The sequence below is a fragment of the Bemisia tabaci genome, chromosome 4 (assembly GCF_918797505.1).
Source record: "Bemisia tabaci chromosome 4, PGI_BMITA_v3".
NCBI classification, from domain to species: domain Eukaryota; kingdom Metazoa; phylum Arthropoda; class Insecta; order Hemiptera; family Aleyrodidae; genus Bemisia; species Bemisia tabaci.
The window spans coordinates 13,653,198-13,665,452 of NC_092796.1; the positions used below are offsets into that span (position 1 = coordinate 13,653,198).

General features: G+C 33.0%; 1 protein-coding gene across 1 annotated transcript in view; it reads right to left on the minus strand.

Annotated features, from left to right (window-relative positions):
* Positions 1-409: 409 nt before the first annotated feature.
* The window catches only part of Npc1a (Niemann-Pick type C-1a), a 56,667-nt gene continuing 44,821 nt past the window's right edge, over positions 410-12,255 (minus strand). The window contains exons 15-24 of the mRNA XM_019047493.2: positions 11,656-11,783; positions 11,025-11,276; positions 10,256-10,419; positions 9,313-9,422; positions 8,760-8,914; positions 8,068-8,261; positions 7,155-7,386; positions 6,352-6,465; positions 5,632-5,794; positions 410-5,235 (exon numbers count right to left, since the gene is read on the minus strand). Of these exons, the coding sequence (XP_018903038.2) occupies positions 5,111-5,235; positions 5,632-5,794; positions 6,352-6,465; positions 7,155-7,386; positions 8,068-8,261; positions 8,760-8,914; positions 9,313-9,422; positions 10,256-10,419; positions 11,025-11,276; positions 11,656-11,783 (1,637 nt within the window). The 3' untranslated portion in view covers positions 410-5,110. The remainder of the gene's footprint in view (positions 5,236-5,631; positions 5,795-6,351; positions 6,466-7,154; positions 7,387-8,067; positions 8,262-8,759; positions 8,915-9,312; positions 9,423-10,255; positions 10,420-11,024; positions 11,277-11,655; positions 11,784-12,255) is intronic.

The following is a 12,255-nucleotide window of genomic DNA, read 5'->3' on the forward strand; positions in this document are numbered from 1 at the left end:
TACTGAAAAATGCGAAAACATACTACTAAACTCTCTTATTGACCCGGATGTTCTAAAAATTGGCACATAGAAAATTTGAGTTATAAAACTCTTGAGGCGCTCAGTGTGTGTTTCTAAGACACTACCTCTGCGATTTATTTATTTCTCTTGGCTATTAATTTTTTCCAGTTATGAAAATGTATGTCTAATTACTTACATTTTTACAAGACTGTATTTGTTTTTTTTTTTTTTTTTGTAACGGCAGGAAGGAGATTTTCATATTTTTGGTTCCAACGAAAATATTCATGAGTATTATACCCCATGAAGGCAAGGGAAATAATTGCAAAAAAAAATTACTAAAAGAATAAAAATCCCTGAAAAATTTACAGGTAATGCAGATTAGTGAGGGGGAAAAAAAACAATTAACAAATCAAAATGATTCCATAACCTTTTTATTCAATTATAAGATCATATAAAATAATAAGTAACAAAATGACAATAGAAAGATTGATTTGTACCTATGGCAAACTATAACCTACAAGATGAGAAAGGTAGCTAGAAAAAAGCAGAGCTTTCAGAAAAAAATTCTACTTCTTATCAGTCTCATTTATGGATTTAACAAGAATTACAGTCTAAAGAAGCAGTGCGCCTGTAGTCCTGTACCTACCATATTTCTGTCATTAATGCAGAGGATCACACTGCTGCCGCTGTGAGGGAAAGAAACATCATATGAGCAATCAGACATTGCCAAATTTCCTCTAAGAAAAAAAAATTCCGAAAAACTCCAGTTTTTCGGTGATTTTTTGGGAAATTTTATTGGCAATCAAATCTAGTCTATCTAAAAATTTCAGTTAAAAGCATCCATGTAATCTGTCAAAAACCAATCATTCGTTAATGGTCAAGGAATATTTGGAGATATTTGAATGCTGATATGGCGTTCTTCTTAAGTATGGCAGTGTTGATCCGTGTTTAAAGACTGATTTTTAGAATTAGTTTTAACAGTTTTAAGAATTTTATAGGTATTCTTGTCTCAGAGAGCCAGAAAAACAGAGTAAGGAAGTATAATTTGCTTGTAGCTGCAAGTAGAGTTTGCAGTTGAAAAGTAATGACAAAACTGAGCCAAAATTTCGCCCATTTACTTAGGACACACTTAGAATGAAGTCAAAGCAATCCTGCTTAAAATTGAAATTAGATTCAGGAAAGGGTTGAGGGTATCAGAAATATCCCTTCGAAAATGAGACTTAGGGTTTCACTTAAGCACTTCAGCAACATTTTAAAGAACAGAAATGATGTTTAAGCTGGTTGAGACACCATCTTGTAGGCAATAGTATATACTTTTGTCACCATAACCTTGTTTGAAACCTCGGGAATAGTGCTAAAATTTGATAAAATGTAAACAGGATAGTCTGAAAGTAATAAATTAATTGTAACAATGATATACAATTTCTTCGATCATTTTTTAGGCAAAATAAATTAACTAACTTGGGAAAGTGTTTTGTCCTGTAAGAGGCTATATTTACAAAGAAACAGGACTATAATAGCGTTTCAACAGTGAAACTGCAAGAATGCAAATGTCAATTTGCAGCATTGGGACTTCCTGTAATGCTTTTGCCTTGAAATTGAAAAAGACTCACCATCACTTCGTAAAAAGCTTTCTAATTTTTCTGCTCTGAGTGGAGAAAAATCTATGAAGAAAATTTCCAGAAATAATATTTATTTCTTAAATGAGTTCCTGCCATTTCACTGTCGATTAGTGCTAAAACTTCTACCCTGGTGGCAATGACTAGTTTTTTTAAATTTTTTTTTTTCTGTGTGTGAAAAAAGAAATACGATTATCAAAATTTTCATACAGCTAAAAGACTTCATTAGTTTTAAAAGACAATTGAGAGTGAGATTTACACATGCACATCTAAAAGTTGAAATAACTAGGATTCTTCCTGGAGACCTAGATGTCATGGATATATTCATTTTCGGCTAACCGAATACACTGTGAATGATCTTGTATATTTGATTTAATAATATTATACCAAATATTTTAACAAATATTTACTTAAAATCAATGGCATGTCAATAGACATTGATAAAAATGTTTCACAGTTTACAATATGGTAAAATTACCATTTATGCTACAATCGGTGCTAATGTCCTCATTAGTTTACATATATTTTATGTGATGGTATATACAAATCACTTGATAGGTATACTTCCTGCATGAATTTTACATATTTTTTAAAAACATGCTCATAAAAATCATTGCTGACAGAGTTACCTGATAAGACATATTGGTTTCATTAATTACATTCTTACAGTTACAAACAATGGAATCCTCATTATTAATCTACAAAATCAGCAGCTGCAATGGGTCCCTTGTACTGATAATATCACAGATACCTTTTTGAAGGCTGTCAAGTAAAAAAATATTCACTAAATAAAATTATCAAGTAGTAATTAAACTTGAAGAAGAATCTGAAAAAGTGGATTATCAACCTGGGATAAGGTTTCAGAGAATCACTTGAGTTCTCAATGCGATCAATTCATCAGATTCAAAATTCTTCTTCGCCAACTTTACTTCATACAAACAAAAAGGAATTGATAGCACGGTAATTTGAAAAAAAAAGAGCACTAAACTTCTTACTATAGATCATACTTAAATTATGTGACGCTTAGTTGCGTTTATTTCATGCATCCCCCGTCAGCCCTTTTTTGTGCTTAACAACACCGCCTTAGAGCCCTCGGTCCCTCATATTATAAACGTCTAAAAAACTGCATTAAATTCACTGAACAGATTGAAGTTGCTATTGAATAAGGCAAAGTGAGAGACAGTATTGTCGAGCACATGGTCGAGGGACCTGCTTTGTAAGTACTCACAAGTCCCAAAAAATCTTTGCGAGAAACTTTCATATCATTTTGGATTTCAAATGTTTGCCAGTTACACACGGGTCTTATTACAGGAGAGGATTGAATGATACGGAATATCTAGATATTATTGCACTTTAACCAAAAATGACATCTTATACGGGTTATAACGTTTCCGTTACTTGAAGGAAAATACATGTTTGATTACACTTTTTCAATGGAAGTGAATTTTAAAAATCACAAATAGGAGAAACAACTTAAAGGATATTGACTAAACATGCTTTAGTAGTACATGATAAGAGAAAACAGTTTTCTGCACTTCAAAATTTGACCAAAATAACTACAAAAAAAAAGAAGCCAAAAGTGCCTTTTTTATCACTGTTATACAAAAAGGAAACAACAATTCTACTTCATTTGTAAGGAAAGCAGTTGAATTAAATGCAAAACAATAGCTATTATTACCCATAACTGTGTCAAAAGTCATCGAAGATTTTATCAAAGATTGAAAAATTAAATTCTATATGTATCATTACGAGTTAATGCTGTGTGGGCTTCTCACGTCAGGCTTTCCTTTCTTTCAAATATTTAGGATAAAATGTCAATTAATGAACGCGAAGTTTTTGGCCTCCGATTAAGACACTCCTTCTACAGATTATTGGAGGGTGCAAAAATAACAAAGAATTATTTCTTTTTTTAATCTGGTTTCCCTCCTTTCTTCCTTTTTAACTAAGCTTGAATTTTCACAAAAATGTTCATTCAGTTACAGAAAAAGAGGATCTCCTGGAATCAGAGCTAGAAACTAGAACACTCATCACAGTGTGGTTCAAAAACGGCCGTTTGGAGTTAAATACTTCTTGTGAGAGTTAAATTTTTCTGATGCTTGGTGCAAAAGGATTTGAATCATACATAATTAAATTTACCATAATATTAGAGAACTGAGTTTACACAGTATTCTTACCATTAAACTCAACATGCACTAGCTTTGAAATGCCTCATTTAAAGGCAAAAATGAAACTTATGATTTGAAAAAGTAAAATAAGGCACTATTCATTTCAGAAGGCACAGAATACACGGTCTTCCAGAATTTTTTTTTTTTCACCTAGTTTCGCAGACTTTTTCCTTGTTGATCATAATAGATGTATTAGGTTTTCATTTAAAACAAAAAGAGACTATAATCAAGGCTGAGAAGAAATAATTGATACATGAATCATACACGCAAAAATGTTAGAAGTATTTGAGCATCTCTTTTTGGGAGAGGGACTCATATTGCCGAATTCATGACACAATCATAAATACTTGTAAATCATTAATACTCTTACAATAAATGACAGTCGATACCTCTTGAACAGAATGATCCATTTATGCTTCATTATTTCTTGTTTTCATTCTTAATAGTACAGCTCAAACTGAAAAATTATCCTCCTGGGCAGAGGAGATTCCTGGAATATGGAGGTACCCCAGAAGTGTGATTTGTAAAAGAAAAAAAAATCATTTTTTCATGGAAAGGTTTTGGACACTTTCTCTTATCTGCTACTACAGACATAAAAACGATTACCCTCAAATGCAAAATAGCAAAGGGGTTTGGCTGTAATAAAATAGTAGAGGAGTGTTTAAGTATTTTTAAAGATTACTTGGTGCCCTTCTGGCAGAACGATTTTTTAATTTTACATGTAAATAGTTATATACGAAAAATGAGTTTCAGAGATAAAAACTTAATTTTTATGGTAAATTTAGGGCCGCATTATATTTACAATTGACTGCAAATTTTGTTCTTAGATTTTACATTGGCGGAATTTAACAGAGAGTTTGATTTTAATGGTTTTGAGAACAAGATTGAGCGTTTGAATAAAAATGCCGAGGGTAACTTCTGATTTTGCCTCAGTCATGGCACACAATTTTTAACAGATTTTTTGGCTCTTGTTTTCCCTGTGTGAACTTTTCTTCTGATTTTGCCTTAATATCGACAATTAATTGTTACCTGTTTTTTTGGTTTTTTTTTCCCCTGTGTGGAAATTCCTTGAAAGAAAAAAGTGCTTAAAAATCTGAGTCAAATCAATAGCTGTAGTTTTTTTTCTAAAAAAACAAGTTTCATTTCGTGGTTACAAACTTGAAAAATTCGATTAAAAAAAATTGTAACGGTAACTATTAAAACTAAAAGAAATTGGGTGGTTTTAAGCAAAGGACTGCTGTAATTACCAAATAACCAACTTAAAAACTATAGAGATCTTTTAGAGAGAATTATTTCCTAGTCCGGAAATTGTTCCTAAATCACTGATTATGGTTCTGCATGATTGTTGGTTCCGTTTGCGGTTAGATTTATTTTCTGACTTGCCATGGGATCACTTGGCACCTTGACCATTTCACTTTCCATGCTCACCTTCTGACCAAGTGCGCTTGGACCTGTGGAAAAAAAATTATTTGTGTCAGCGTCAGAGACAAATGGATTGAAGAACAACTTAATCAGTTAGAAAACACAGTAGTCATAACAAATTAATCTGGAGAAAGGCTGTTGCACAACACAACAGATAGAAGAAACCAGGACCTTTTGAGATTTATGACAGACTCGTTTTTAAATGGAAACAAAACCAAAGAAAAATGAGTCTTCGAACTGCTGTCATTACGAGACCAAGACTGATTACGAGGTTAACAGACTCGGCGCAGTGCAGCAAAAATCAAAGCATGTAGTGATAAAGAATATGTAAAAAATTACAAATACAGACTCCCCTTAGGTATTCTGGCAATAGTGGAATCTGGGACTCTTGGAGATTAGAAAATGTAAATTAAAAATTTTGTTACCTATATAACTGAGAAGCACGGGTAAAAAGATGAGGCCATGGGCTGCACCAAACAAAACTATGCCTAAGTACATTCTAAAGTAAAAAACCCGAAAGATTTGAGATCTGGCAAATCCAAGTACTATGATTCCGCCAAATTTAGTTAAGGTAATGCCGGAAAATATCTAAACATAAACATACAATTGAGAATTAGAGGTATGAAAAACAAATTTAGGCAATATACTTTGTAGCGGTTCAAAGGTGTGAATGAATACTGGCATTTCAAAGAGGACAACCTTCTATCTTCACCTATGATTAAAAATGGTCCAAACTTGAGCCAAAAAAGAGCAAAATGCATATGAACTAAACTAGAGTAGAAACATAACAGTTCATTCAAAATAATTAGATATTGTTCCTGATTTCACAGACATCAGCAGCTTGGCATCAACAATATTGATATTGAGACAATGAGGCTACACATCTCGGTAAAAGATTTGACAGATTTTTGTTACATTTTACTTTTTTGAAGGATGACTGATTACTTTCATTGTGAAAAATTTTGTGACTTTTCTTTGCCTTTCCAAGAATGTTTCTTGAAAGTTTCATTGGAACGTCTGGTAATTCTCTATTAAAATAAAATAAGAGCAGAAACTCTGAAAAATGATAATCCAGGTGATGGAATTTAGAGTATCACCATCCATATTAGACTTTGAGAGAGACTCAGAGAAGTATTGAATCTTACCGATGATCCACTATTATTCAGGGCATCAACAGCTCGCTGGACAGCGCTGGATTCTTCAGAGACAGTGAATGCATGCACCATATGACTGCAGAATTCTACAGATATTCCTACAGCCTGAAATAAAAATAGAGAAAAAGTGATGATTGACGTATGTATGAAAAGTAGGACTTATTTAATCTTGGGGATGAATAATTAATGGAGGGTTTGACAACAGCAGCTCAGAGATCAAGATGGCGTTTAATGAACTAAGCCAATTACATTAGACAACTTCATCAATACTTTATGCTTTCTAGCTCCCCAAAGTTTCATGTTTTGTTATTGTTACATTCGAGGATCTAGCGAGCTGATTTCCATGATTCTTTTACAATTAACAGGTAACTATCTCCAAGTGAGCTTGCTGTATTGAGTTAGGACCTGGACTTCATATTACTGTAAAATGATTCTACTAAGTTAGGGAGCGCTTAGCAGAGATTTGAGCATTTAATGATCAGAAAGGACTCCTGCAGTATTAATAAATTTGCATAAAACAAAATGATCGGTTTTATTGATGCATTCCATGAGAGATTCTACCAAACCTTATTCTTAAATTCTAGAAAATAAAAGCAGGAAAGTTGAAGCTCGAAATTGGTCCTTTTAATAAACTGATCAATAACATCAAGTAACATTTGGTGTGGTACAAATTGTATCAACCAAATATTAGTGTGCCCTTCTTTAAGAAACATTTAGAGAAACTTCTGTTGCCTTTTATGCCTTGTACTTCTTAGATTTGTTTGTCAACCATTTGAAAACCTACTATTACTTACCATGACTAGATTAACCAATGAAATGGCGTTGAGGGACACATCCCACAAAAACATGAGCGCTCCCATGCTTGCTATGATCATTACAATCGTAAGAACTGTGATAACAGAGGATAAGACATTGAAGCCCATCAGAACAAAAGTAACTACAAAGATAGCCACAAGAGAGGAAGAGAGGCTTGACAGGGTATCTTGCCACATCGTCAAATATTGCTCGTAAAAAACGTAGAAAAAGCTGCAACAGTACAAACATTGCAAAATTGAGTCAATTCAATGCAAAGCTACATTATAATAGGTTATTTCCTGGATGGGAAATTAAGGGGAGGTATCTACAACATGGGGTATGCATGCGGAAAATATTGCGTTATGATAGGTTCATTGCATATGTACATAATCTGTAAATAAAATATTTTTAAAGACTATGGTCTTAATTTGTTCTCATTTATTTTCATGTCTTCAACAATTTCATTCATTCTTCTCCATAGCGTTGAGTGTATTCTATTCCGATCTAAAATTCCGTTTTTTCCCCCAACTTGACAAAAATTATTGCTGGATTCAAGAAGTTACGGGAGAGTTTGATTTTCTTTGGAGTCCTTAGAAGCTTACTTTGAGCAATAGTTTTTAATGCCCATAATTTGCTTTTTTGGAACTTTTTTGCTTCTTATTCAGCACTGAATTATTATTGAAATAAAAACCTGTGCCTAGTCTATGCTTGGTTCCTGTAACTACTAAAAATCAGAAATCTTTACTAACCATAAAACGGTAGACCTAAATTACTTGCAGGAAAAGGACACTTCCATTTTTGTTTTAAGACTATGAGAGCTGACAATTAGAGGTAAAAACTAGAAAAATGCTGAACATTTATGGATGAGCATAACAGTTCTATTTATTAAAGGAAAGGTCATTTCTACACTACCTGTATGGGAAGACCTGTACATTTTCACTGTTCGGAATTTTCGAGTGTATCATGGCTGTAATATTTTCAGCTACTTTCCGAGCTCCTTGTAGTGCTGCAGTGTAGTCTTGCGATGTTTTCAAAATTTTATGGAATGCCATAAAATAGTTTGCACCGACAAATCCTTTATTATCCTTTACTTCAAGGTTGACACCCTGAAAGTATATGGAAAAATCAAATGATTGTTTTGCAAGGCTGTCGAATGGATCACAACAAATTAATATTGTAAAACCATGGTAAAAGAAGATAAAGAGGGACGTCCTCACTTAAATGAAAAAACTTCTAAATTATTCAGTTTGACAAAAGTTTTGCTTTTGTCTTACAATTCTTTGATGAAAAATGCTTTTGAATGTTATTGAAACTCAGTTCAAACTCAGCAGAAACTCTTAAAAATTCAATTTACTCAGCTTTGGTTTAACTTCATTGGGCATGCTTTGCGCCAAAATGTTGAAGAACACTCTGCTGCCAAACAGCACCAATAATTCAATTCAGGGTTTGGAAAGTCATTAATAAATTCAATACTCGTTTCTTTGAGTCAATTTTCTTATAAATGAAAAACTATGATGCTAATCAAGTCTCATGATGTCTAATCATGATTGTTATTAAGATCAGTCTGTTTAGGTAAAAAGTATAAATTAATGGGTAAAACTTACCGCAGCATAAGGAGCATGTCCACCTTTAGAGCATGTAATCGACGGATTATCTTGAAGGTAATAGCTCAAATATTGTTGGAAAATGTATGAGTTTGGTCGATTCAAACTTGGATCCAGGGTGATGTCACATTGATGACAACCTTTAGTCAAGGCATCTGCGGGGAACAATCAAATAATATTAAAATATAGAACTTTCATTAAGAAGCCATTCAAACATTGTTTTCTTTGACTGTCCTAATTGGTCAGAACTAGAAATGAAAATCTAGGTGGCAAAATTCAGTTGGATGCTCCGTTTTGACCAGTTGTTAGGATTTCAAAATTATTGAAATTCTCCCTTTTTCATTAATTTTTTTTCTTTTTTATTTTAGATGAAATCCTCTAATTTTTCTCCGACTTCTCCGAAACTTTCCTTAGCATTCCAATGTTATCTAGAAGACAGGCTACCCTGATAAAATCTTATTAAAATTTTTCCGGATACTATACAACACTGATAATGAAAAGTCTAGGATAAGAATATCAATAAAAATTGGAAAATATTGACTCCGGAGCTTACCGGTGTTCGGGCAGAAAGAACTATTGGAGTGTTGCCAGCAACAACCTGGAACGCTCAACCAATCATAGTAGTCATCTAACCAGGACATTGCAGGCTTACTTATGAAAGTCCTTTGAAAAAGAGAAAGAAAACAGAAATATAAATATTAAGGTATCTGTACTGTTTAGAATTGGGGGTTGGAAGAGAAAATACTCATCACACATCTACATTTTAAACTGAAATAGCATTAAGTTTGATGATGCAATTTTCTCTAGCTGAGCTAACTAATAGTGGTTTTCTTTTTATTGCTCATAGCTCATGAGAAAGCACAATATTTGATTCAAACCTTTTCGTCATGGCAGGTGAATATTTGTCAATGATTGGCTAAACCTTCAAAATTAACAAAGTTGCTGGGTGCGCTTTACAGGAAGAAAAGAACTAATTCTTAAAATTGTAGTATTTTCTGTTGGAAATTTTGTTTCAAAGTGTAAAGGTAATATCAAAGATAATAAGCACACCAGAATCCTCGGTGATTCTCCTCTTCTATTTTTTTGAATGATGGTTTCATAAAAATAAATTCAAAAATGTTTGCCACATTTAATAAATGAAACTGTTAATTCAACCTGATTCTGAAAATTTTTCTACATTAACAGCTTCACTACATAATCGGTCGTAATGACTGTTGTTTTGAATAGCATGTTTTCATCAGGTTGTTAGGTGCAATATAGGCACTGTCTACAAGTCATCCGAGGAACTAATTGTACAGCACTAGTTACAAAAGTTACGGATAGCAGGCATTTGCAAAAGAATCCATGGTTTGAACCGTTCAAATCCTACTGTTTTATTCAGTATTTTTCTGGACCAATAGGCACAATTTTGCATCAGCAAGTAAGTAGTGAAAGTCGTAAATAAAGTAAGAATAAAATAAATAAAGACAAAACAAATAGGTTTGAGAGAAACTTACTCATTGACCATTCTAGAGGCCACATATATCTGAGATGTTAGCGAATCAGAATCACAGGATGGTCCTCCGCAAATAGCATTCTGAACGTCAGTTTTGGCAAGGTCCAAGCCTTCGGTCAGCACGAAGTAAGTCGGAGGTCCAATTGCCAAATATGAGTTCAATGACTAAGGAAAACGCAAATAATACAGCTATCAATAAAAACAGAGCAAAACTAGAAAACTACTAAGTATCAAAATTAAAAATAAGAACAGTCCCAGAATTTCTGACTTGAATATTTCACTAGTCAACAACATCAGTCAATGGATTCAACGAGGAATAAACAAAAACGCAGAGAGAAAGACCATGAGAAGTTGAAGTTGACACTTGCATATCCGATGGAAATACAGAACTATGCACCTCCACCCCCCGAAACGGCCCCAAAGGACTGAAAAGAAGAGGCAAATCTTGCGCCATTAGACTGAAGAGTGCCTTTCTATATATTTTCTTTTACTTTCTCAGTTATTTCCTATCTTATTTTTTCCTTTTTTGGGTATCATTTTGGTAAAAAGACAAAGTCAGCATTTTGTCGAGAAATTGGATTTTTTTTCTTTGACATAAAATAGTGCGAGGCAAGAATTGGTGGACGTAATGGAATTTTTGCACCCCATGCAATTTTACCATACTGTGCATTAGCAGACGACTATAGCACAAATTAATTTGCTGCAAAAAAAAAAAAAAAAAAAAAAAAAAAAAAAAAAAAAAAAAAAAAAGAACTGTTGGTGATAATTACCTTCAGATATTTGTGGACGTAAGAATCTTCAGGCATCGCCAATTCCTGCTCCAATCCGACATTGATTGAAGGTACCAAAGAGATAGCAAAACTGAACCAGATGAAAAATACAACCATTACAATCTTCCTCATGGGCCCACTTAAGATGAAAGGCGAGTAGAATTTTTTGAAAAATCTGTATAACGGTCCATCAGACAGAGCATTTTTCGTATCGTTTGAGAAAAAGCAACAAAGTACATCCAAGCGTCCAACCTAGAAAAATTGAAATTGTAAGCTTAAGTTTTTGTAAGAATGTTGTGCTTGCAGGAACTTTGTATACAATCTAGAAGGATGGTCCAAAGAAAGAGATACCCTAATGCATAGAGACAAGTTTTTTGAAGAGCAATTTTCACCAAATCAAAATATAATATTTCTACGGAAAAAAATTTCTCACAGGGAATTCATAACAAAAAGTTTCATTAATTTTATCAACAATAAGTAGCTATACTTTATGCTATAATCTAAACATTTCAAGGCGCTAAAATTGGTGCATTAAAATTTTGACTGATTTTTTCAAAACTGCGTTTTAGGAATTAATTAATTATTGTTTGAAATCATAGAGAAGCAATCAAAAGAAAAAGTAGGATTTTACCTGGTAGCGTGATGCATCAATTTGAAGCAAACTGATAAAACAGGTTATCTGAAGAATAAAATTAATTAGAAGTGCAAATGCGGCATAAAGAGCAAACGCTTTTACAGCTGGCATACCAGATAAGCTTCCTGGAAAAAGAAAACAAAATGCGAATATAGTAAACACACTGAATATCAACCAGCATGGTTAAAGTCTTTGATATTTTTTTTTTTTTTTTTCTTTTTTTTATTGTCGCTTGAGAATAGTTACAAAATTACAAAATTACACTTACAATGAAAGTGAGTAAATAAGGATTTAGGGAACAATAATAATATAAGACTATGATATAGTTTGAGAGCTAATTTAGCTGAAAATTAGAAACAGTAAAAAGAGTTACTGGAAATCAGCAGGGGTTTAGGTTTGCGACACCGGAATCCGCCTGTTGGCGTGCATCGGTATGGATTTGTTTGTCTATCATTTCTTTTTTGTTGCTAAGGACTGTTTTTATGTATGTACAAATTTTAAACCAACTATCTTTAGATTCTAATAAACAATTTTGAAAATTATCGATGGTAAATGTCTTTTTTATTTCTGTCTCTAAAAGGTCTCCTTCAGAAGTAA